The sequence below is a fragment of the Nerophis lumbriciformis genome, linkage group LG14, assembly GCF_033978685.3.
Source record: "Nerophis lumbriciformis linkage group LG14, RoL_Nlum_v2.1, whole genome shotgun sequence".
Classification (NCBI taxonomy): domain Eukaryota; kingdom Metazoa; phylum Chordata; class Actinopteri; order Syngnathiformes; family Syngnathidae; genus Nerophis; species Nerophis lumbriciformis.
The window spans coordinates 340,392-366,197 of NC_084561.2; the positions used below are offsets into that span (position 1 = coordinate 340,392).

Consider the following 25,806-nt stretch of genomic DNA (forward strand, 5'->3'; position numbering starts at 1 on the left):
AACAAAAAAAAAGGTGAAATAACTGAAAACATGTTTTATATACTAGTTTCTTCAAAATAGCCACCCTTTGCTCCGATTACTGCTTTGCACACTCTTGGCATTCTCTCCATGAGCTTCAAGCACACCTGTGAAGTGAAAACCATTTCAGGTGACTACCTCTTGAAGCTCATCCAGAGAATGCCAAGAGTGTGCGAAAAAGTAATCGGAGGAAAGAGTGGCTATTTTGAAGAAACTAGAATATAAAACATCCATCCATCCATCCATCCATCTTCTTCCGCTTGTCCGAGGTCGGGTCGCGGGGGCAGCAGCCTAAGCAGGGAAGCCCAGACTTCCCTCTCCCCAGCCACTTCGTCCAGCTCTTCCCGGGGGATCCCGAGGCGTTCCCAGGCCAGCCGGGAGAGATAGTCTTCCCAGTGTGTCCTGGATCTTCCCCGTGGCCTCCTACCGGTCGGACGTGCTCGAAACACCTCCCTAGGGAGGCGTTCGGGTGGCATCCTGAACAGATGCCCGAACCACCTCATCTGGCTCCTCTCCATGTGGAGGAGCAGCGGCTTTACTTTTACTCTCTAGGGGAGACCGAAAGCAATGGATGTCGAGTGGGTCTGACATAATATTGTGAGAGTCCAGTCCATAGTGGATCCAACATAATAGTAAGAGTCCAGTCCATAGTGGATCTAACATAATAGTAAGAGTCCAGTCCATAGTGGGGCCAGCAGGACACCATCCCGAGCGGAGACGGGTCAGCAGCGCAGAGATGTTCCCAGCCGATGCACAGGCGAGCGGTCCACCCCGGGTCCCGACTCTGGACAGCCAGCACTTCATCCATGGCCACCGGACCTGTGCCCCCCTCCCCTCCACAAGGAATAGGGGAGCAGAGGAGAAAAGAAAAGAAACGGCAGATCAACTGGTCTAACAAGGGGGCTATTTAAAGGCTAGAGTATACAAATGAGTTTTAAGATGGGACTTAAATGCTTCTACTGAGGTAGCATCTCTAATTGTTACCGGGAGGGCATTCCATAGTACTGGAGCCCCAATAGAAAACGCTCTATAGCCCGCAGACTTTTTTTGGGCTCTGGGAATCACTAATAAGCCGGAGTTGTTTGAACGCAGATTTCTTGCCGGGACATATGGTACAATGCAATCGACAAGATAGGACGGAGCTAGACCGTGTAGTATTTTATACCTAAGTAGTAAAACCTTAAAGTCACATCTTAAGTGCACAGGAAGCCAGTGCAGGTGAGCCAGTATAGGTATATATATATGTATATATGTATATAAAGGTATATACAGTATAGGCGTAATATGATCAAACTTTCTTGTTCTTGTCAAAATTCTAGCAGCCGCATTTTGTACCAATTGTAGTCTTTTAATGCTAGACATAGGGAGACCCCAAAATAATACGTTACAGTAGTCGAGACGAGACGTAACGAACGCATGAATAATGATCTCAGCGTCGCTAGTGGATAAAATAGAACGAATTTTAGCGATATTACGGAGATGAAAGAAGGCCGTTTTAGTAACACTCTTAATGTGTGACTCAAAGGAGAGAGTTGGGTGGAAGATAATACCCAGATTCTTTACTGATTCGCCTTGTGTAATTGTTTGGTTGTCAAATGTTAAGGTGGTATTATTAAATAAATGTCGGTGTTTAGCAGGACCGATAATCAGCATTTCCGTTTTCTTGGCGTTGAGTTGCAAGAAGTTAGCGGACATCCATTGTTTAATTTCATTAAGACACGCCTCCAGCTGACTACAATCCGGCGTGTTGGTCAGCTTTAGGGGCATGTAGAGTTGGCTGTCATCAGCATAACAATGAAAGCTAACACCGTATTTGCGTATGATGTCGCCTAGCGGCAGCATGTAAATGCTAAAGAGTGCAGGGCCAAGAACCGAACCCTGAGGAACTCCGCACGTTACCTTAACATAGTCCGAGGTCACATTATTATGGGAGACGCATTGCATCCTGTCAGTAAGATAAGAGTTAAACCACGACAAGGCTAAGTCTGACATACCAATACGTGTTTTGATACGCTCTAATAAAATATTATGATCGACGGTATGGAAAGCAGCGCTAAGATCAAGAAGCAGCAACATAGATGACTCATCAGAATCCATCGTTAGCAGTAGATCATTAGTCATTTTTGCGAGGGCTGTCTCCGTAGAGTGATTTGCCCTGAAACCGGATTGAAAAGGTTCACAGAGATTGTTAGACACTAAGTGTTCATTTAGCTGCTGTGCGACAATTTTTTCGAGGATTTTCGAAATAAAGGGAAGGTGGGACACCGGTCGGTAGTTTACCATGAGGTCAGGATCAAGGTTAGGTCTTTTGAGCAGAGGATGAATAACCGCTTTCTTGAATGCTAGTGGAACAGTGCCAGAGGAAAGTGATAAGTTTATAATATTTAGCACTGATGGACCTAATAATACAAAAAGCTCCTTGATAAGTTTCCCAGGAAGCGGGTCAAGTAAACATGTTTGTTTTATCCCACTTACACGCCGTAATAGTTCCTCTAATGTTATTTCATCAAAAAGAGAGAGACTATTTTGTATTGCAGTATCCGTCGTAGATACAGTTGTATCTGTGTTAATAGAACCCAGTTGTAGCTGGGATGCGTTGTCTTTAATCTCCTTTCTAATGAGTTCAATTTTCTTATTAAAGAAATTCATAAAGTCATCTGCCGAGTGGGTGGAGCTATTGGGAGGAGTCCCTTGTTGGGTTAGCGATGCTACTGTACTAAACAAAAATTTAGGGTCGTTTTTGTTTGGGCTGTCATCTGCAGTCTTCTTCAGAAGGGTCACTTGACCACTGTAACGTGTTGCCTATCAGCTGTTCTTATAGGCGTGGCCAACAAGGCAGACCTGTCAAGAGTACCTGGTTGGCACTCAAAAATTGACAAAAATATCGAACCTGGGCCATCAAAGAAGGGGAACAACAAGGAAAAGAGAACAAAGAAGAAACCCAAAGAATAACCTGAATCAAAGAACAGAGAGGAATAACTGAACCAATACGTCGGGTCATGACAAAACACAACAGTTAAACCTCACAAAAACTAGACAGTTACTTGTACAGCCAAAAGACAAAATAGAACAAGACAAGAAATGCAATGTCATTTACAAAATCATGCAAAAAATCATTCATGGGAGAAACAGGGAGGACATTCAACACAAGGAAGAATGTGAAAAAGAGACAACTGGAAGGTTTACAAGAAGCCATCCATCCATCCATCCATCTTCTTCCGCTTATCCGAGGTCGGGTCGCGGGGGCAGCAGCTTAAGCAGGGAAGCCCAGACTTCCCTCTCCCCAGCCACTTCGTCCAGCTCCTCCCGGGGGATCCCGAGGCGTTCCCAGGCCAGCCGGGAGAGATAGTCTTCCCAGCGTGTCCTGGGTCTTCCCCGTGGCCTCCTACCGGTCGGACGTGCTCGAAACACCTTCCTAGGGAGGCGTTCGGGTGGCATCCTGACCAGATGCCCGAACCACCTCATCTGGCTTCTCTCGATGTGGAGGAGCAGCGGCTTTACTTTGAGCTCCCCCCGAATGACAGAGCTTCTCACCCTATCTCTAAGGGAGAGCCCCGCCACCCGGCGGAGGAAACTCACTTCGGCCGCTTGTACCCGTGATCTTGTCCTTTCGGTCATGACCCAAAGCTCATGACCATAGGTGAGGATGGGAACGTAGATCGACCGGTAAATCGAGAGCTTTGCCTTCCGGCTCAGCTCCTTCTTCACCACAACGGATCGATACAGCGTCCGCATTACTGAAGATGCCGCACCGATCCGCCTGTCGATCTCACGATCCACTCTTCCCTCACTCGTGAACAAGACTCCGAGGTACTTGAACTCCTCCACTTGGGGCAAGATCTCCTCCCCAACCCGGAGATGGCACTCCACCCTTTTCCGGGCGAGAACCATGGACTCGGACTTGGAGGTGCTGATTCTCATCCCAGTCGCTTCACACTCGGCTGCGAACCGATCCAGCGAGAGCTGAAGATCCTGGCCAGATGAAGCCATCAGGACCACATCATCTGCAGCCACCAAACCGGATCCCCTCAACGCCTTGACTGCGCCTAGAAATTCTGTCCATAAAAGTTATGAACAGAATGGGTGACAAAGGGCAGCCTTGGCGGAGTCCAACCCTCACTGGAAACATGTCCGACTTACTGCCGGCAATGTGGACCAAGCTCTGAAAACTGCCGGCAATGTGGACCAAGCTCTGACACTGATCATACAGGGAGCGGACCGCCACAATCAGACAGTCAGATACCCCATACTCTCTGAGCACTCCCCACAGGACTTCCCGAGGGACACAGTCGAATGCCTTCTCCAAGTCCACAAAGCACATGTAGACTGGTTGGGCAACACCCTCAAGGACCCTGCTGAGAGTATAGAGCTGGTCCACAGTTCCACGACCAGGACGAAAACCACACTGTTCCTCCTGAATCCGAGGTTCAACTATCTGGCGTAGCCTCCTCTCCAGTACACCTGAATAGACCTTACCGGGAAGGCTGAGGAGTGTGATCCCACGATAGTTAGAACACACCCTCCTGTTCCCCTTCTCAAAGAGAGGAACCACCACCCCGGTCTGCCAATCCAGAGGTACCGCCCCCGATGTCCACGCGATGCTGCAGAGTCTTGTCAACCAAGACAGCCCCACAGCATCCAGAGCCTTAAGGAACTCTGGGCGGATCTCATCTACCCCTGGGGCCTTGCCACCGAGGAGCTTTTTAACTACCTCAGCAACCTCAGCCCCAGAAATAGGAGAGCCCACCACAGATTCCCCAGGCACTGCTTCCTCATAGGAAGACGTGTTGGTGGGATTGAGGAGGTCTTCGAAGTATTCCCTCCACCGATCCACAACTAGAAGACTAAAAAGACTAAAAATGACAGTCGAAACACGTCGGGCAAAAATTCCATCTGATATACCGAAAATATTGTCTGATTACAAGAACATTTGAAAAGTATATGAATAAGAAGACATAATGAACCTTTTTAAGCAACATGGAAGGCCTGTTTTAGGCCCTATGGTTGAACCCTGTCATCTTGCAGGCGCTGGAGCTGCTGGTGGAGAAGGCGATCAGCAGTGCGACGGGCCCACTCAGCCCAGGAGAGGCCTTACGCAGGGTGCTGGAATGCTTGGCCACGGGCATCCTGCTGTCAGGTCTGACTAACCAGGATGTGTGTGGATGAGCTTCCTTGACACCTGGATGGTCACAATGTCTTGTCATTCCACAGAGGGGACCGGCTTGTGGGACCCCTGCGAGAAGGAGCCCACAGACGCTCTGCAGGGCTTGACGGTCGAAGACCGGGAGTACCTGACCGCCAACGCACAGGTGAGAATGTCCCACCATGCAATTTATTTTTTATTTTTTTTATAACACTAACCGAGTCGTGACAACCATGTCTTTGACTTCCAGCACGCGCTACGGCTGCTCGCCTTCCGTCAGATCCACAAAGTCCTCGGCATCGACTCCCTGGCCGCGTCCAAGACCGGCGCTCGCAAACGCAGACGGGACGTGGGCGACACTAGCGAAGGCGAGGCGGAGGGCAAAAAGGAAAAGAAGGACGAGACTGCGAAAGCTTGACGTCCAAAAAGTGCAGCTTGTTAGTTTAGCGCCCCGTTAGAATGTCACAATTTGAATTACCGTATTTTCCGGAGTATAAGTCGCACCGGAGTATAAGGCGCACCTGCCGAAAATGCATAATAAAGAAGGAAAAAAACATATAAATCGCAAAAAACTGCGACTAATAGTCCGAAAAATACGGTAATCGGAATGAAGCAATCTTAATCACACGTGCTCCAGAGTGCAGAGGCCGATCTCATTTTCCTTACAGATGTAGAAGTGTGCACAGTATGCATCATTCCATTTCATTTCAACTGCGCACTAATATCTCTGCAGCTTTTGATTAGTCACATGCAACTCTGCAGCAGTCGTGTCCTTTTTTTTTTTTCTCTCCAGACTCAACAAAGGTTGCCTAAGGTAATAGTAAATGTGTGTTCGGCCTTGTTTTCACACTGCAGGTCAAATCCCCATCTTTTGGCCCATATGTGACCTGAATCAGATTTTTTTTTTTTCACGTCAATGTGAACAGAGCAATTCCAAAATGTTCAAATCCGACCGACCCATGCATGTGTAGATATAAATCGGATATGTATCGAATGCAACGGCAGTCGAAACGCCCCTGTCGCAATTATCCCACCAATACGTCATCAAATAGCGGTAAACATCACAATTTTTTGCCAAAATAGATGCTGTATTTTCCGGACTATCCACTAAATTATAAAATAAAATACTATTTGTTCTAAATTAGCCGCACCGGACTATAAGCTGCAGATAAATACGTCGCAAAATGAGGTATTTACACAGAAATTTAAATTATTTGCTACCAAATGGTGCTTGTAAACACGGCAGTAAAACGGCCAATCAAACAAAACAGAAGTCATGGTCATGGACCCACTGGCTGCGCAAGCTAGCTCTCTAATCAGCTCTCTTGGTGATTTTACTGAGGAATTTGTGAAACTGGAACAATAAAAACAAAAATCTAATTGTAAGGTAATATTACTAATAGAGACACCCGTGAATGTTTGGACAGACATCACACGTGGGACAACTTAGTCAGTAAGAATTGTTTGTTATTTTATGAAACTTACGAACGTAGATTGGACTGATGAATGAAGAATCCATCCATCCATTTGCTTCCCCTCTTTCCATTTCAGGGTCGCGGTTGGTGCGTAAAAATAAAATACGCGTAAAAACGCTATTGACGGCTAAAAGCCTGAATGGCACTTCTACTTCCATTTGAAAGGACTTAAATAGAAGGACACTGCAGCACCTGCAATGAGCGAACTCGTCCAGAAGATGGCGCCATAGCACAAATTGCATTATGACCGTCACCAAAGAAAAATCCAGTAAGTTTCTATAAGCTGCAGGGTTCAAAACTTTGGGAAAAAAAGTAGCGGCTTACAGTCCGGAATTTACGGTAGTTGACAAATGAGCAGAAAACCGTCAAAGAAAATGCAAATGTCTCACAAACAGTGAACGCCAAAATTCATTCATCTTTTACGCACAATTATTCGGATCAGAAAATGTTGACAAAAACCCTTGAAATTGCAACAAAATGCGCCTAGAACCGAAGCCGTGAACACTGCAGCACGTGTGACTTCAATGTCTGCATGCGGGTCAAATTTGTTTTCTAATGTGAACGATTGCATCAAAATAGCGGATTTGACAAGAATATCCGAATTGGACATCCTTCCCTGCGGTGTGGACTCCGCCCGTGAGAGAGTAAAAAAGGAGGTTTATGGCCGGCGACTGCAGACTAGGAGGCACAATCAGACCTGCGATGAATGGATGTTTAAAAATCCTGGAAACTAAGTAAAAAAACACCTTAAAATAAATATTTAGCAAGTGATTATTAGGAGCATGTCTGACTGAATATGCAGTGATGTATTTCAGAGTGAATATCATCCGGCCAGACTTGTTTATTTATCCTTTGTACTAAAAATCTATTCATCTTCATTCTGTACGACGCAAGTTGGCTTAGCCAGGTATCTTTTTTTCTTTCTTGATTTTTTATTTTTATTTTTTTTTTTGAAGCTGCTGCCAGAAATCTACGTGGAAAACCCCTGCTCTTGTGGTTTTGAGCAACCTGCGGTTTGCAGTACACTGAAGGAGGGGGGCGAGGAAGGGGCGATTGCGCAACAATTTGGTTTAAAAGTAGACGAGGATGATGTACGTTTAGTTGCTAAGAGCAACCAATTTTATTTCTAAAAAATTTTCTGTCAATATTGAAAAAAAAAAACTGTTGCTACCCTTCCCTCGCCCGTTTAGGTGTGTTATAAGACACTTTTAAGCCAGTTTGTCCTTTACAGTTGTATTATTGGTTTGAATGTAAATAAACAGTCATGGAGACGCAAAAAAAACAAAAGCACCTTTCATGTGACTCGTTGCGTCATTTGGCAGCAGACGCATTTAGGCGCATATTTAGGAAGTGCTGTGACGGACTGATAAGAACGTCCTGCTGCTTTCCACAATGTAACATTTTGTCCATTTTGCTGAGGAAGACGTCCGTCCACCGTCCATCTTGCCTAAGGTAATAAAACATTCACTGGTCATTAAGCTCTCTGCCTCTGTATGCTTGTTGAAGGTATTTTTTCTCTCCCTTTGACAGGTGTCCCAGGACCGCTAAAAGGTAGGCACTCTAAGAAGCATCTATAGGTGTACTTCATACATTTACTATGTAGTCGATGACCTTTACTGTACATGCAGTGCACATTTACAATGTAACGAAAATAATAAATATGAATTTAAAATCTGTTATTTATCATGGTTGCAATGGTGTAGATTCTACTACACTGGGGACGATGTTTTGATTAACCACACCGTACTGGCGAATGGACTCGAAAGTGAGTCAGAGTCAAAAAAACAGGTTGGAGCATTCGGATCCACTTGTCTGATTTTTGTTTCGTTTTGCATTTCTTAGTCATTTTTGTGATGTGGATATGTAAAGTATTTCAAGCTACACAGTACACACCAGGTAGCAGGGGTGCTGAAGAAAATGCATTCACATCCGAATTGCAGTTTCTATCCTGGTTCTAAATTGATTAATCATTTCATAAAAAATAATAATTATATATACAGGTAAAAGCCAGTAAATTAGAATATTTTGAAAAACTTGATTTATTTCAGTAATTGCATTCAAAAGGTGTAACTTGTACATTATATTTATTCATTGCACACAGACTGATGCATTCAAATGTTTATTTCATTTAATTTTGATGATTTGAAGTGGCAACAAATTAAAATCCAAATTTCCGTGTGTCACAAAATTAGAATATTACTTAAGGCTAATACAAAAAAGGGATTTTTAGAAATGTTGGCCAACTGAAAAGTATGAAAATGAAAAATATGAGCATGTACAATACTCAATACTTGGTTGGAGCTCCTTTTGCCTCAATTACTACGTTAATGCGGCGTGGCATGGAGTCGATGAGTTTCTGGCACTGCTCAGGTGTTATGAGAGCCCAGGTTGCTCTGATAGTGGCCTTCAACTCTTCTGCGTTTTTGGGTCTGGCATTCTGCATCTTCCTTTTCACAATACCCCACAGATTTTCTATGGGGCTAAAGTCAGGGGAGTTGGCGGGCCAATTTAGAACAGAAATACCATGGTCCGTAAACCAGGCACGGGTAGATTTTGCGCTGTGTGCAGGCGCCAAGTCCTGTTGGAACTTGAAATCTCCATCTCCATAGAGCAGGTCAGCAGCAGGAAGCATGAAGTGCTCTAAAACTTGCTGGTAGACGGCTGCGTTGACCCTGGATCTCAGGAAACAGAGTGGACCGACACCAGCAGATGACATGGCACCCCAAACCATCACCCAACCATGCAAATTTTGCATTTCCTTTGGAAATCGAGGTCCCAGAGTCTGGAGGAAGACAGGAGAGGCACAGGATCCACGTTGCCTGAAGTCTAGTGTAAAGTTTCCACCATCAGTGATGGTTTGGGGTGCCATGTCATCTGCTGGTGTCGGTCCACTCTGTTTCCTGAGATCCAGGGTCAACGCAGCCGTCTACCAGCAAGTTTTAGAGCACTTCATGCTTCCTGCTGCTGACCTGCTCTATGGAGATGGAGATTTCAAGTTCCAACAGGACTTGGCGCCTGCACACAATTTTGGATTTTCATTTGTTGCCACTTCAAATCATCAAAATTAAATGAAATAAACATTTGAATGCATCAGTCTGTGTGCAATGAATAAATATAATGTACAAGTTACACCTTTTGAATGCAATTACTGAAATAAATCAAGTTTTTCAAAATATTCTAATTTACTGGCTTTTACCTGTATGTATGTATGTATATATATATATATATATATATATATATATATATATATATATATATATTAAGGCTGCAGCTAACGATTATTTTTCTATCGATTAATCTATAGATTATTTTTTTTTTCGATTAATCGGTTAATCTATAGATTATTTTTTTCGATTAATCTATAGATTATTTTTCCTTTTACCGATTTTTTTTTTATTTAAAATGAAGATGAAAAAATAAATGTAGGCCAGTTTTTTCAAAAGGCATGGCTTTTATTTACAAAAAAAAAAAAAAGTATGGCCACTCAGTCAACATTGACAACATGACAAAATATTCTGTAACAATGTAAACATTTAAAACTTTTAACATTTAACACAATTAAAAGTAGCTTATTTGCTTTTTAATGTGCAAATATAAAAGTAAACATCCAGTGCAAATCTTAATATTCTGCAATAGTATAAGCATTTCAAAAGTAAAAGTATTGCTTATTTTGCTTTAAAATGTGCAAAAATAAAGATAAACATCCAATACAAAAAAGTGCAAAACGAAAATAATCTGTAACAAAGTAAACATTTCAACAAAAGTAAAAGTATTGCTTATTTGCTAAAATGTGCAAAAATAAAGCTAAACATCCAATACAAAAAAGTGTACAGTGTAAACATTTCAACAAAAGTAAAAGTATTGCTTATTTTGCTTAATAACACAACAATGATAGTATGATTAAAGTGAAAGTTAATTGTTGGTTTGTACATAGTATATGTAACTGTTAATGTTGTAAAAGGTATTTGCACAACTAATTAACGTTAGCGTTTGTGACACGTCTTGTGCCGTGGGGTTCTTTCAGGACCGACAGACTGAACGCCAGACGGCTTTGCCAGGTTTACAATCTTCTAATTTTACACAAAGTATTTTCTCTTCCAACTCTTTTCTCTTTTTTTCCTCGCTTTTCAGCTCCTCTTCCTCGCTCGCTCGTCGTCCTTTGTCTCTGTCTCTCCTCCTCTCTCGCTCCACGTCAGCTTCACTCTGGCTCCTTCCAGTCTCTCTTCCCTCTCTCTCTGCTGCTCCCCTTTTCTTCAGCGAGAGGAGATTGGATGCGGCGTCGCTCCCGGCGCGCCCCACCTCGCCGCTCGCTCGCCGGCCCCGCCTCTCCACAGCGTTAAAGATGAGCGCGTCTTTGTAAACACTGAACAGGCACGCCAAACGCACCTCTCAGAGCGAAACGGTGCTTTAGTTTATGAATTTACAACGCAGATACAAATGACACATTCATGTTTTTGTGTAATGATGACAACGTATACTCACGCGGACGATTGACTAGTTGATGGTGATGGCAAGAACGCTGTCGGGTGTTTTCTTTTCAAATGTTCGTTCATAGCCGTTGTGCTGCTATGAAAGGCCATTTCCGCTCGACACAGTGTGCATACAACAACATTATTAGGCCGTTTATTTAAATACTCCCACACTTTTGATGACTTTTGGCGTGCTTTTTTCCCCTCGCTCGCACCGTCTGCTTTGCGATCCGCCATGACAGTAGTGTGACGTAAATATGCGACGCATCGACGCACAAAAATGGCGTCGACATTTACGTAACCGATGACGTCGACGCGTCGTTTCAGCCTTAATATATATATATATCTATATCAGTACAGGCCAAAAGTTTAGACACACCTTCTCATTCAATGTGTTTTCTTTATTTTCATGACTATTTACATTGTAGATTGTCACATCAAAACTATGAATGAACACATGTAGGGACAAGCGGTAGGAAATAGATGGACGGATGTTTTATATTCTACTTTCTTCGAAATAGCCACCCTTTGCTCTGATTACTGCTTTGCACGCTCTTGGCATTCTCTTGATGAGCTTCAAGTACACCTGTGAAGTGAAAACCATTTCAGGTGACTACCTCTTGAAGTTCATAAAGAGAATGCCAAGAGTGTGCAAAGCAGTCATCAGAGCAAAGGGTGGCTTTTTTGAAGAAACTAGAATATAATTCATGTTTTCCGTTACTTCACCTTTTTTTGTTAAGTACATGTATAAATAGTCATGAAAATAAAGAAAAAGCATTGAATGAGAAGGCGTGTCCAAACTTTTGGCCTGTACTGTTTATATTTTTTAAGAATCCAATTTTAAAAATACGTTCTTTAGGCCATCTCAGTGCTTCCTTGCTGCACGTTTACGTCACACGTCAGCAGCCAGGAGGTGCTTTTGGAACCCGTAACTTGTCTCACAAAGGTTTTATTACAATTATTATACCAAATAATGTCTTGTGAGAATCGCTTTGAATCGAGAATTGAGTTAAACGGATAATCGATTCTGAATCGACTCATGAGTTGTTGTAAGAGTCACATCCCTACTGGGTAGGTTGGGACAATTTCCTAATTTGTATTTCTACTTTTTATATACATATATATATATATATGGTATTCTTACTTGTATTTATGTATTGTTTTCTGTATTGTTGTAATGCTCTTGTTTTACGAAGTTTTTTTAGGTGAAGGAAAATTCAAATATAGTGTTGTCACTGTCAAAACATTCTTTATAAATATAAACTCTTTATAAGGAATGGCCGCCCTCAAGATCCAGCTGCCGTCAAAGAGCCATAAATCCCGTCTGCATTCTAAACACACTTCGACTCAAGCCTGTGTTGCAGCCAAATATGAAACTTGTTCACCTTTTAAGACAAACGAGTGTGATTTTTGTCGCTAAACACTTGTTACGTTTCACCTGCAGATGAGCTGGACCGCTGGTACGCAGTGCGTCGCCAAGGGAGACCACAGGAAGCCCAAACCAGGGGAGTTGGCATACTGCAAAGGTGACATCCTCACCATCCTTGACACCAACATAATGGTACGTTTTCACATTTTGGGTTCATACATCGATGTCTTCTGTATAAGTAAAAACAACTATTACAGTGGAACCTCCATTTACAAATTTGATTGCTTCTTAATCGAAAAGTTTTATCGAGTGAAGCAAATTTCTCCATAATAATAATAATAATGGGTTTCAGCCTTGACAAAAGTCCATATTTTCGAGAAAGTTTGTATACTTTGAACACACAACATACTTGCCAACCTTGAGACCTCCGATTTCGGGAAGTGGGCGGTGGGGAGGTGGGGGGTGGGTCGTGGTGGGGCAGGGGCGTGGTTGGGGGCGGGGGCGTGGTTAAGAGGGGAGGAGTATATTTACAGCTAGAATTCACCAAGTCAAGTATTTCATATATATAAATATATATATAGGAAATACTCAAGTATTTCATATATAAATAAATATAAATATATATATATATATATATATATATATATGTATATATATATATGAAATACTTGACTTTCAGTGAATTCTAGCTATATATCCATATATATATATATATATATGAAATACTTGACTTTCAGTGAATTCTAGCTATATATACATATATATATATGTATATATATATATATATATATATATATATATATATATATATATATATATATATATATATATATATATTGCGTTTTGGACCAGTTGTTCCTCCCAGGGAATTCAAGTCACAATTGGCTCCCAAGCTCTTTACGACACTTAAAGCTGAGTTGAAAAACCACCAGAGACAGAATTGGTATTTTGTTGTATATTTTCAAAGCTTTGCCAATATACATTGATTGAGACCAGTCTAACCCTAGAACATTCTATTGCGCCTCCCAAAATGGTCTGTCTTCCCGATCCCACCACCCTCTCTCTCGTCCCATCTCTGTAGACAAAACAAATGCTAGTCAAAACACATTCCAAAGAACTCAAGGTTAACACACACAGTATACTTGCTGACAGAGCATCAAGAGAAGAAATGGAAAACACGAGCTGTTTTCAAATATGACTAAGAAATGAAAGAAGTACAACTTAAATTCGGATATATGTAAATATCTGCCTCCGACAATATATATATATATATATATATATATAAAAGAAATACTTGAATTTCAGTGTTCATTTATTTACACATATGCACACACATAACACTCATCTACTCATTGTTGAGTTAAGGGTTGAATTGTCCATTCTTGTTCTATTCTCTGTCACTATTTTTCTAACCATGCTGAACACCCTCTCTGATGATGCGTTTCTGTGTGGCACGCACAAAAGTGCTTTCATCAAAACATTTCATGGCCCAAAACCGGCCAATCCTTGCTTCCTGAGGAAGATCTTCACAAGCACTTGGTAGTCCACTATTTCTTCCCGGAAGCTATGCAGGTCCAATCGCAGCTGCGGCTTGGAACTTACAAGCATATTTCTTCATCTTACTCGTCGTCGTCGTCGTCTCCATGGCTGTATCTTCCTCGTTCTTCTGCTTCGTCTCTTTGTTGTGTGCGCAGTTGTGCACTGCACTCTCTAAAAGCCGTAGATGTTATTGTCACATATGCATGTACAGTAGATGGCAGTATTGTCCTGTTTAAAAGTGTCACAACATCGCTGTTTACGGCAGACGAACTGCTTTACGGTAGACGAAAACTTGACTGCTGTTGTTGTGTGTTGTTACCGCGCTGGGAGGACGTTAATGAAACTGCCTAACAATAAACCCATAAAAGAAACCAAGAACTCGCCCTCCATCATTCTACAGTTATAACGTGATTGGGCAGGCATGCTGTTTATATTGTGGGAAAGCGGACGTGAAAACAGGCTGTCGACACGTCACTCGGGTCGCATGGAGCTGGAGGGGGCGTGGCCTCCAGCTCCGCCTGAATTCCGGGAGATTTTTGGGAGAAAATTTGTCCCGGGAGGTTTTCGGGAGAGGCGCTGAATTTCGGGAGTCTCTCGGAAAGACGGTTGGCAAGTATGACACACAATAAAGTGCTATACGGTACGGTATCGCAAACAAACATAACAAGGGGTGATAAATTAACTACTGTATTTTCCGCACCATAAGGCGCCCTGGGTTATAAGCCGCGCCTTCAATGAACGGCATATTTCAAAACTTTGTCCACCTATAAGCCGCCCCGTGTTGTAAGCAAGCATCTAACTGCGCTAAAGGAATGTCAAAAAAACAGTCATGGAATCGTATATCAACATGGACGGAGCTGCTGAAAAAAGCCACCCGGCCTCTTCGCGTAAACTTAAACTTACCTTAACCACTCGCTCATCTTTTCTTCATCCATCCCTTCGAGTTAGCTTTTATGATGACGCCGGCTGGAAAGGTCTCTTTTGGCAAGGTCTTCCTTTTGAATATCACCATGGGTGGAAGTTTCTGGCCATTAGCATGGCAAGCTAGAACCACAGTGAAGGATGACTTCTCATTCCCTGTGCTGCGAATATTCACCGTACGTGCTCCCGTTGTATCCACAGTGCGGTTCACAGGAATATCAAAAGTCAGTGGAACCTCGTCCATGTTGATAATGGTCTCTGGCCGGATCTTTTTTTCAGCTATCTTGTTTTTACAATATGCACGGAAAGTAGCCAGTTTTTCTTGAAAGTCTTTAGGCAGTTGCTGCGAAATAGTAGTCCGTGTGCGGATGGAGAGATTGCGTCTTTTCATGAACCGGAAACCTGTCACTTGGTAGGAGCCATTTTGTGGTCTTTACAGATGTAAACACACAAAGGAAATGAAACGTACGGTATATCCGCGCGCTTTTTCTTCTTCTACGCGGGCGGGTGGTTGCTTACAGTAGAAGAAGAAGCGCTTCCTGTTCTATGGGGGCGGGTGCTTACCTTGGCGGTTGCTTGCGTAGAAGAAGAAGCGCTTCCTCTTCTACGGGGAAAAAAGATGGCGGCTGTTTACCGTAGTTGCGAGACCGAAACTTTATGAAAATGAATCTTAATATTAATCCATATATAAAGCGCACCGGGTTAAAAGCCGCACTGTCAGCTTTTGAGTAAATTTGTGGTTTTTAGGTGCGGCTAATAGTGCGGAAAATACGGTACTATTATTACGCAATTTTTTAAATGCATTTTATTAGTAGATTTTTTTTAAACTAAAATGTAAAAAAAATATGGTAAGTTACAATAATTACACCTCAAAATGTAGTGTATATTACTGTAAATGGAAAAACAGTACCGCTGTTTTTATGGTAAAAAAAAAAGGCAGCTCAGTTGCCAGAATTTTACTGTAAAATTTACATTAGTTTTTTACTGTAAATAAAACAAAATGCAATTTTACTAAATTTTGGCACCTGAGCTGCCATTTTTTCTTCTTCTTTTTTTACCGCAAATCAACAAGTGCATACCTGCCAACTACTCCGGTTTTCCCGTAATTAGTACGGTTTTCATCAACCTATTCCGGGTTACGGTTGCAGTGATAAAAAATACGGTTTTTCATTCATTTAAAAAAAAAAAAAGTTTTATTCACGAAATCGCGTAACAACAATGACAATCGACACTGCTTCCCGTAACTTCCTATCGAGCCATTCCGAATGCCATGCGCGAGGCTATTTATAGCACCGCTGCCAAGCACGAGGCACCTGTTGCCCATTGTTTCCAAACGAGCGAACGATCATGGAATCAGCCGGAGAAAAATGGCAAACGAGTCTTAAACCGAAAAGAAAACTGCAGTCATTCCGTGAAGAATATTCAAAAGCCTATCCGGGAATAATTATCCGTTCCAAAAAGGGTGAAAACTACGCCAATTGCACCTAGTGTTCGATATTTCGATGACGACATTGGAAAAGTATTGTCAGTACTTCTGTCTTTGAGGGAATGCAATACGGCTTCCACAGGCGAAAACATTTACAAAATACTCGCGGCAGAAATTGACTCAAACGAAATTCCTTGGTAGAATTTGGTTTGCTTTGCTGCCGATAATGCTGCAGTGATGATGGGATCTAAAAAAGGTGTTGCAGCTTTCATTACGGAAATGTCTCCTTCGGTTTACATCGCCGGTAAGTACAGTTCGTAGCATAAAAAAACTCACAAAACATAAAATTTTAAGTAAATCTTTTATTACATAAACAATAAATGAAATCAAAAATAATTTCTGTGTACAGTATATCTTTTTATTTGTGATAACGATAACATGTTCAAAACAAGTAACATATAACTATCATACTATTCTATTACTTCTTAATTCTATGATGCTATTGAATTACATTTTAATGAAGTAAACTTATCATAAAGTTACCATATCATTTTTGCAGTATGATCAATCTGATAGAATACATTTGGATTTTAGCCACAAAAAGGTAATGACACCAATGTTATCTGTTGGAATTGTTTAGTACTGTTATACTGTTAAAAGTGTTTATACTATTTATGCTTTCAAGTCCAAGTTGAAGAAATCTTGTTAAATGTTGACAGCATAACTACCAAAATACAGAAGTATGTCCTTAATATTTTTGCAGTGCTATTTCTGTTGAAAAGTTAAAATGATTACATTAGAGATGTGATGTGCTACTTTTCAAGTGTCTGATGGCTTAAATTAATTGTCATAAATTTTTCATATTTTGAATTCTTTTGAAAGGCTTACAAAAAAACGACATTTGAATTGTAATTCCATGCTATTGACAGGACTATTAATTTTAATGAAGTTAGCTTACCATGTTTACAGTATGATAATTGTGATAGAAATGTGAATTTTAGGCACAGAATATTTTTTACAATTGAACAAGGCAGTAGATTATACAAGCTTGGACAGAAAGTTAATAATGACACCAATTTTTTTTTAATGGAATTGTTTAGTACTGTTTTACCATTTGTTTACTGTAAAAAGTGTTTATACTTTCAATGAACAAATTGAAGTCTTGTGAAAGGTTGACAGGATAACTGGCATTAACTGTCAAAATAATTTCAAACTATTGAAGTTAGCTTACAGAATAAACATGTCAATCAACCCATATGATTTTTGCTGTAATATTTTTGTTTTGAAAAGTCACTGTGACTGATAGAAAAGTGATGGTTTTAGCAACATTTTAACCTGTCTGAATGCTAATACCGTAATCATTTTGCGTCGGGGGGCCCTGAACCCCCCACCAGGACTTTGTCCTGGACCTACCGGGGCCTGCGGCCCCTGGACCCTGGCTACTAGGTTTTTCTGATTTCAAAAGTTGGCAGGTATGCAAGTGTATATTTTTGGGTGTATTACTGTAAATGCCAAAAGGGCACCAAAGTTTATTACAGTAAAAAAAAAGTACTGTTTTTTTCATTTAGAGAAAAATGCTGTAAAAACCACAGGAAATTTCACAATTTGACCATGAAATCTATTGCTACTTTTACATTGCACACTTTAATTGATAACTTGCTTTGAAATCATTATTATTAGTATTTATTTATATTTAAAAAATAGTTTGAATGTTTGATAATATATTTTTGCATAATTAGACAATATTTAAGTTAACATCATTTGCGATTACATGGAGTACATTTTTTTTCTCCAAAAATAGAAAGAAAGAATACATTTAGTAAGACAAGTTACAGTACTTTATTGATATATTATTTCCTGACTTTCAAGGGCCAAATAAAATCTTTGAGTTTGACACCCGCGATCTAAATGAATCAAAAAGTTTGCAAATAGAGGTGTTTTTAAATGGAGGTTCCACTGTATACCTAAACCTTGAATATAAGAAAGTCAACATACTTATTGCGTGTTTGTAATATGTGCCCTAGAATAAAGGATACTACAAAGCCCGATATAACTCCACCGGAGAAGAGGGGATCATAAACGGCAGCAATGTGCGTGAAAGAGGAGCTCTGCGTGTTGATGCAAGCCTCAGCCTCATGCCGTACGTAAACTGTTCCTCCGAATGTTCACAGGAAACTCAACCGCCACCGCAGGAAGTGTGGCGGCTGACGTAGTGACAGCTCTATTTCTGCGGGCTAGGAAACTCACAAACACCCCGCAGGAGTCCGAAGACCGACTTCCTTTTTTTTTTTTAAATGCCAGATGTGTGACCTGTCCTTCAGCAGATGGTTTCACGGGAAGATCTCGGGCCCAGATGCCGTCTGCAAGCTGCAGCCGGCGCAGGACGGCCTGTTCCTGGTGCGGGAGTCCATCCGTCACCCCGGCGACTACGTGCTGTGTGTGAGTGTGTGTGGGGAGGTCATCCACTACCGTGTGATGCACCAGGACCACCAGCTGACCATTGACAACAAGCAGCACTTCCCCAACCTCATCCACATGATAGAGGTACTTTGTATTCTGTGTGCATCAGAAACCTCCATGACGCAGTACTAATGTTTACACTGCAGTAGTACTAATGTTCACAATGCAGTAGTACTAATGTTCATGATGCAGTAGTACACCGAACTATCTATTAAACAAGACAAGAAGCAAAGCAATCAAACAGAGACAAGATTCAATTTAGCTCATGAGGAGAAACGTCTGAGGCCGCACACTCAGCTACAGCCTCCCACCACTCTCTTGACGAAAGGGTTCCATGCCACCTCCTTTATTTGGGCCTTTTCTGATTACAGAGGAGGGGGGTCATAAATAGCTGCCGCACTCGGTCAGAAACAGTTCAAAGAAAAGGTGCCTGTAGCGGTGTCAGGTTTTCCCCCCTCTCTGCTGTGTAGACCTCGGGTCATGACAAGGTCTTCCTGTGGCTGTCCAATAGATCAAAGAAACCGACACCTCCACGTCGCAACCCATCGCACACAGCGGAGGTTTACAAGCGGTAGGCCTTTTGCTTGATAAGATCAAAGACAGCTTTTGTCTTCTTGCAGGGCAGCATGAACTCATGGGAACACAAAGTTTGTATGATAACTTATATACAATTATTCTGACAGTACTAATGTTCATGATGCAGTGAAATATTAGGAACAAATCTCAAATCTACAAAGCTAGTTTCCAGCCATAGTCCCTGGGCAAGATGTAGATCACCGGCAGCAAACAATATACAATAAACATTTCATCCACAATAAAAAACAAAACAATTAATTATCAATATTATTTGTTTTCATGAATGATAATTTAAACAAGAACTGGTTTATTTGTATTTTATTTTGAAATGTATTTGGGAAAATAGTGTACAGGTATTTGGGATCTGCATAAGTTGCAAAAATGTGAACTGAAACCATGGAGATATTTGTAAAATAATCTTGCCTAAACGAGCCGTTTGGAATTTGCCTCATTAATGATGTTTTAGACATTGGTGACGTCATCGCCATATAGTAGAGATTTACCCAAAGTGCTTTGCGCGGGTCTCACATTGTAGTCTGACAATGTAATCAATAAGTTTCTTCTTTTTCACTTTCCTCTTGTTGCGGGACAGACTGGCTCGTACATGCACATGCATCCTCCAGCTGTTGCCATTTCTACTACAAAGTAGCATACAGTTCCAACTTAATCTGTCAGTCGACTCGCTTTGGAAGCACTAAAAACTGCAACATCACTGGACACGCCTATCGAAGTGGCGGCACGTAAACAAAACGGCGAATCCTGAAGTGAGGGTCAGAAAGCAGCTCGAAAATGCAAAATGTTGACCCAAAGAACCAACCTTACATGTTATGTAAACCACAAGATTTTAAATGTGTAAATGTAGAAAAGAAAAATCATGATATGACCCCTTACTGAATTATTGTGGCCACTAGGTGTCACCAAAACACAATTATCAGTCAAGGTCTGTAATACTACCGTATTTTCCGCACTATAAGGCGCACCGGATTATTAGCCGCACCTTCTATGAATTACATATTTCATAATTTTGTCCACCAATAAGCCGCCCCGGACTAAAAGCCGCGCCTACGCTGCGCTAAAGTGAATGTCAAAAAAACGCTGCGCTAAAGTGAATGTCAAAAAAACAGTCAGATAGTTCAGTCAAACTTTAATAATATATTGAAAACCAGCGTTCTAACAACTCTGTCCCAAAATGTACGCAAATGTGCAATCACAAACATAGTAAAATTCAAAATGGTGTAGAGCAATAAATAGCAACATAATGTTGCTCGAACGTTAATGTCACAACACACAAAATAAACATAGCGCTCACCTTCTGAAGTTATTCTTCATTCGTAAATCCTTCGAATTCTTCGTCTTCGGTGTCCGAATTGAAAAGTTGCGCAAGCGTGGGATCCAAAAATGGCCGGCTCCGCCTCGTCGAAGTCATCGGATTCAGTGTCGCTGTTGTTGTGCAGCAGTTCTGTGAATCCTGCCTTCCGGAAAGCTCGGACCACAGTTGTGACCGAAACTATCTGCCCAGGCATTTACGATCCACTGGCAGATGTTGGCGTATGTCGACCGGCGCTATCTGCCCGTCTTAGTGAAGGTGTGTTCGCCTTCGGAGCTGTGTGAAAAAAGCCACCCGGCCTCTTCGCGTAAACTTCCCTTAACCACTCGCTCATCTTTTCTTCATCCATCCATCCCTTCGAGTTAGCTTTTATGATGACACCGGCTGGAAAGGTCTCTTTTGGCAAGGTCTTCCTTTTGAATATCACCATGGGAGGAAGTTTCTGGCCATTAGCATGGCAAGCTAGAACCACAGTGAAGGACGACTTATCATTCCCTGTGGTGCGAATATTCACCGTACGTGCTCCCGTTCCACAGGAATATCAGTTGCTGTGAAATACGGTAGTAATCCGTGTGCGGATGGAGAGATTGCGTCTTTTTATGAACCGGATCCTTGTCCTTTGTAGGAGCCATTTTGTGGTCTTTACAGATGTAAACAGGAAATGAAACGTACGGTGATATCCGCGCGTTTTTTCTTCTTCTTCCGGGGGCGGGTGGTTGCTTAAAGCGCTTCCTGTTCTATGGGGGCGGGTGCTTTCCTTGGCGGTTGCTTGCGTAGAAGAAGAAGCGCTTCCTGTTCTACCGGGAAAAAAGATGGCGGCTGTTTACCGAAGTTGCGAGATCGAAACTTTATGAAAATTAATCGTAATAAAGCGCACCGGGTTATAAGGCGCACTGTTAGCTTTTGAGAAAATTTGTGGTTTTTAGGTGCGCCTTATAGTGCGGAAAATACGGTATTCTCTGTTTGACTCATTTTACTTGACCCATACTTGCCAACCCTCCCGGATTTTCCGGGAGACTCCCGAAATTCAGCGCCTCTCCCGAAAACCTCCCGGGACAAATTTTCTCCCGAAAATCTCCCGAAATGTAGGCGGAGCTGGAGGCCACGCCCCCTCCAGCTCCATGCGGACCTGAGTGACGTGTTGACAGCCTGTTCACAACATTGCCGTAAACAGCAATGTTGTGACACTTTTAAACAGGACAATACTGCCATCTACTGTACATGCATATGTGACCCACCCATAATGTGTCACATTTTTGTGTTGATTTATTTATTTTATTTTGTGGTTTGAATTCGTTTTTGGAGCTGTCATTACACATTTATCAGTATTCACATTGGTCAGTAGGGGGCAGTAGGGCGTTTCTTCCCAATTGAATGCTATCACCTGCAGACCGGAAGTGTCTTGTCATTCTGATGAGAGCGATCAGTCTGTGAACTATTGAAACGTCCTGTGTGCTTTTTCCTCATGTATAACAGGTTAGTTTTGGTGAATCCACTCACTGAATAATATCCATGTGATCTTTATAAGTTTAAGTACACATTCTGATGGTGGAGCCTAACTCTAAAGTGTTTGTGAGTTGTAGTTTGTATTTGTGAATGAATCCAGTGCACAGCTGCAGTAATCAATACAAAAAGGCGACGTGAGTGCGCAATGTTTATATAGGAACTTCTGATTCTAATTCGGACTCCCAAATTAGAGCTCCCGTTTTCTTATTGATTTTATAATGTATATTTGTATAATGTGTGTGTTCTGAAATAGTGACAGAGAATAGAACAAGGTTGGCCAATTCAACCCTTAACTCAACAATGAGTAGATGAGTGTTGTGTGTGTATATGCGTAAATGAATGAACACTGAAATTCAAGTATTTATTTTATTTATTTATATATATATATATATATATATATATATATATATATATATGTAATAAAATATATATATATATATATATATATATATATATATATATATATATATATATATATATATATATATATATATATATAGCTAGAATTCACTGAAAGTCAAGTATTTCTTATATATATATATATATATATATATATATATATATATATATATATATATATATATATATATCTTAACCACGACCCCCGCCCCCCACCTCCCGAAATCGGAGGTCTCAAGGTTGGCAAGTACACTCTTAGAAATAAAAGTGCTAAGTAGAACCATATAAGGTTCTTCGGCTCGTCCTCATAGGAGAACCCTTTTTGGCTCCAGGTAGAACCTTTTTATAAAGGTTCCACCTGGAACCCTTTTGGAGGGTTCTACCTAGAACTGTGTGTGTAAGGTTCCACCCAGAACCCCCCATGAGAGGTTCTACAAAGAACCCACGCAGGGAGTTCCACTAAGAACCCTTTCATGTTTCAAGGGTTTCATCTAGAACCCACACAGGGAGTTCCACTAAGAACCCTTTCGTATTTCAAGGGTTTCATCTAGAACCCACGCAGGGAGTTCCACTAAGAACCCTTTTGTATTTCAAGACTTTCATCTAGAACCCACGCAGGGAGTTCCACTAAGAACCCTTTCGTATTTCAAGGGTTTCATCTAGAACCCACACAGGGAGTTCCACTAAGAACCCTTTCGTTTGTCAAGGGTTTCATCTAGAACCCACGCAGGGAGTTCCACTAAGAACCCTTTCGTATTTCAAGGGTTTCATCTAGAACCCACACAGGGAGTTCCACTAAGAACCCTTTCGTTTGTCAAGGGTTTCATCTAGAACCCATGCAGGGAGTTCCACTAAGAACCCTTTCATGTTTCAAGGGTTTCATCTAGAACCCAGACAGGGAGTTCTACAAAGAACTCTTTCATGTTTCAAGGGTTTCATCTAGAACTGACACAGGGGGTTCTAAAAACATCCCTTTTCAAAGGTTTTCACCGATAACCGTCTTGTCTTCTGAGGGTTCTATAAAGAACCATATTGTATTCTACAGATCAGTTTAGTTCATATTATATTGTGGTCATTTATCATGTTGACATTGAACAAACATTTTAATGAGAAAAACATTTATTTAAAGATAGGCACCATTATTGGCAAATGTTATCAGGAAGTATGTCCCTGGTGACACAGGATCTTACCCATGCTTTCAACAATCCCTGAAGAACTCTTTCTTCCAGAAGCGGTTCTCTGGATCAAAATAGTTCTTACTGGAACCCTTAGTGTTAGTGAGAACCCTTTTAAAACCAATTATTCAGAAAAGGGGTTTTAAAGGGTTCTCTGGATCAAAATGGTTCTTACTGGAACCATTAGCGTTACCAAGAACCCTTGAAAAACCCTTTCTTCGGGAAAGGGTTTTTCAGAAGCAAATGGTTCCAGTTAGAACCTCAGCCCTTGTAGAAGAACCCTTTTAGAACCCTTATTTCTAAGAGTGTATGACTTGACCAAACTTTTTCACTACTAAATAAAAGTGTATGCTTTTTGCAGATATCAAAAAAAAATACTGAGATTGACCTTTTTGGCAATGGTTTGTGCCAATATGTAACCCCAGTTAAATATATTGCATGCAGACAAAAGGCAACGTGACTCATGCATGATCTTTAAATGAGGAATGATCCAATGTGATTGCACATGAGTGTCATCTGACCTTTACTTGTTTCCCTCTTTCCAGTTCTACTCTCACAACAAGGGCTCCATTGCTCAAACGCTCCTGAAACCCAAAGCCAAACACGGAGCCAAGTCGGCGGAGACGGAGCTATCCAAAGGTAGGAATGAAGAATTCTTTGAAGTCTTAATTGATTGTCACACGAAATGTGTCTGCTCTTGCAGCTGGATGGCTGCTGGACATCTCCAAACTCACACTGGGGCACAGCATTGGAGAAGGGGAGTTTGGTGGTAAGCTTCTTGTATTCTTATAGTATTATGTATATTATGCAGTATTATCTGCTCACAGATGGCACCTGGTGGTTGTTTGAGCACACTGCTGCTAGCCCTGGGTCGTCACACGCAAAATTACAGTGGTGCCAACTTTCTAGGCTCTCAAAACGCCGTCGTAGAAATGCTGGCATTTCAGGTGGCTGATAAGGTTGGATGTGTTGAAGTGTGATTTCCCATTTGGTGCAAATATCACACAAAGGGTCTAAAACAGTGACCAAGTACCGAATGATCGACACCATGTTTGTTTACAATGAGCTCACGAGTACGAGGAAAGGAGCGCTTGATTTCCTCACCCAGGACCTACTTACAGCACAGTATATATCATTTAAAAAATATATATTATTGTTATTTTTTTCAGTTTAGTATGATCAGATTTATCGGTGTAACGCAGTGTTTCTCAAACTTTTTTTGTCATCCCCCACTTTGGACAAGGGGGAGTTTTCAAGCCCCACCTGCCCCCATCACCCCAACAGAGCGCTAATGCCAAGCTTTAACATTTTCAAATTTATTGAACATCAAGTTGTATACATTCAAACTCAATAACATAAAATAACATCAAGTTCAATGATAAATAAAATAACTGTGCAGCTGTGGTACAACTTGCATCAAGTTCAATAATAAATAAAATAACTTCCATCAAGTTCAATAATAAATAAAACAAAAGTGTTATAACTTGCATCAAGTTCAATAATAAATCAAAAAAAGTGTTATAACTTGCATCACGTTCAATAATAAATCAAAAAAGTGTTATAACTTGAATCAAGTTCAATAATAAATCAAATAAGTGTTATAACTTGCATCAAGTTCAATAATAAATCAAAAAAAGTGTTATAACTTGCATCAAGTTCAATAATAAATCAAAAAAAGTGTTATAACTTGCATCACGTTCAATAATAAATCAAAAAAAGTGTTATAACTTGCATCAAGTTCAATAATAAATCAAATAAAAGTGTTATAACTTGCATCAAGTTCAATAATAAATCAAATAACTTGCATCAAGTTCAATAATAAATCAAAAAAAGTGTTATAACTTGCATCAAGTTCAATAATAAATAAAACAAAAGTGTTAACTTGCATCAAGTTCAATAATAAATCAAAAAAAGTGTTATAACTTGCACCAAGTTCAATAATAAATCAAATAACTTGCATCAAGTTAAATAATAAATACAATAAAAGTGCCACTTTGAAATCT

At 41.0% G+C, this 25,806-nt stretch overlaps 2 protein-coding genes across 6 annotated transcripts in view; both read left to right on the forward strand.

Annotated features, from left to right (window-relative positions):
* The window catches only part of zfr2 (zinc finger RNA binding protein 2), a 69,375-nt gene extending 61,452 nt beyond the window's left edge, over positions 1–7,923 (forward strand). For both annotated transcript variants that reach the window (XM_061976274.2, XM_061976275.2), the window contains exons 17-19: positions 5,044–5,155; positions 5,230–5,327; positions 5,412–7,923. In XM_061976274.2, coding sequence (XP_061832258.2) covers positions 5,044–5,155; positions 5,230–5,327; positions 5,412–5,579 — 378 coding nt within the window. In that variant the 3' untranslated portion in view covers positions 5,580–7,923. The remainder of the gene's footprint in view (positions 1–5,043; positions 5,156–5,229; positions 5,328–5,411) is intronic.
* matk (megakaryocyte-associated tyrosine kinase) overlaps positions 7,900–25,806 on the forward strand; it is a 39,397-nt gene continuing 21,490 nt past the window's right edge. The window contains exons 1-8 of one of the 4 annotated variants that reach the window (XM_072914584.1): positions 7,900–8,088; positions 8,167–8,187; positions 10,661–10,694; positions 12,550–12,666; positions 18,385–18,500; positions 18,685–18,904; positions 24,349–24,442; positions 24,507–24,572. In XM_072914584.1, the coding sequence (XP_072770685.1) occupies positions 7,901–8,088; positions 8,167–8,187; positions 10,661–10,694; positions 12,550–12,666; positions 18,385–18,500; positions 18,685–18,904; positions 24,349–24,442; positions 24,507–24,572 (856 nt within the window). In that variant the 5' untranslated portion in view covers position 7,900. Of the gene's footprint in view, positions 8,188–10,660; positions 10,695–10,767; positions 11,039–12,549; positions 12,667–18,384; positions 18,501–18,684; positions 18,905–24,348; positions 24,443–24,506; positions 24,573–25,806 lie in introns of all 4 variants that reach the window. The other 3 variants (XM_072914586.1, XM_072914585.1, XM_061976277.2) reach the window with 3 other exon arrangements.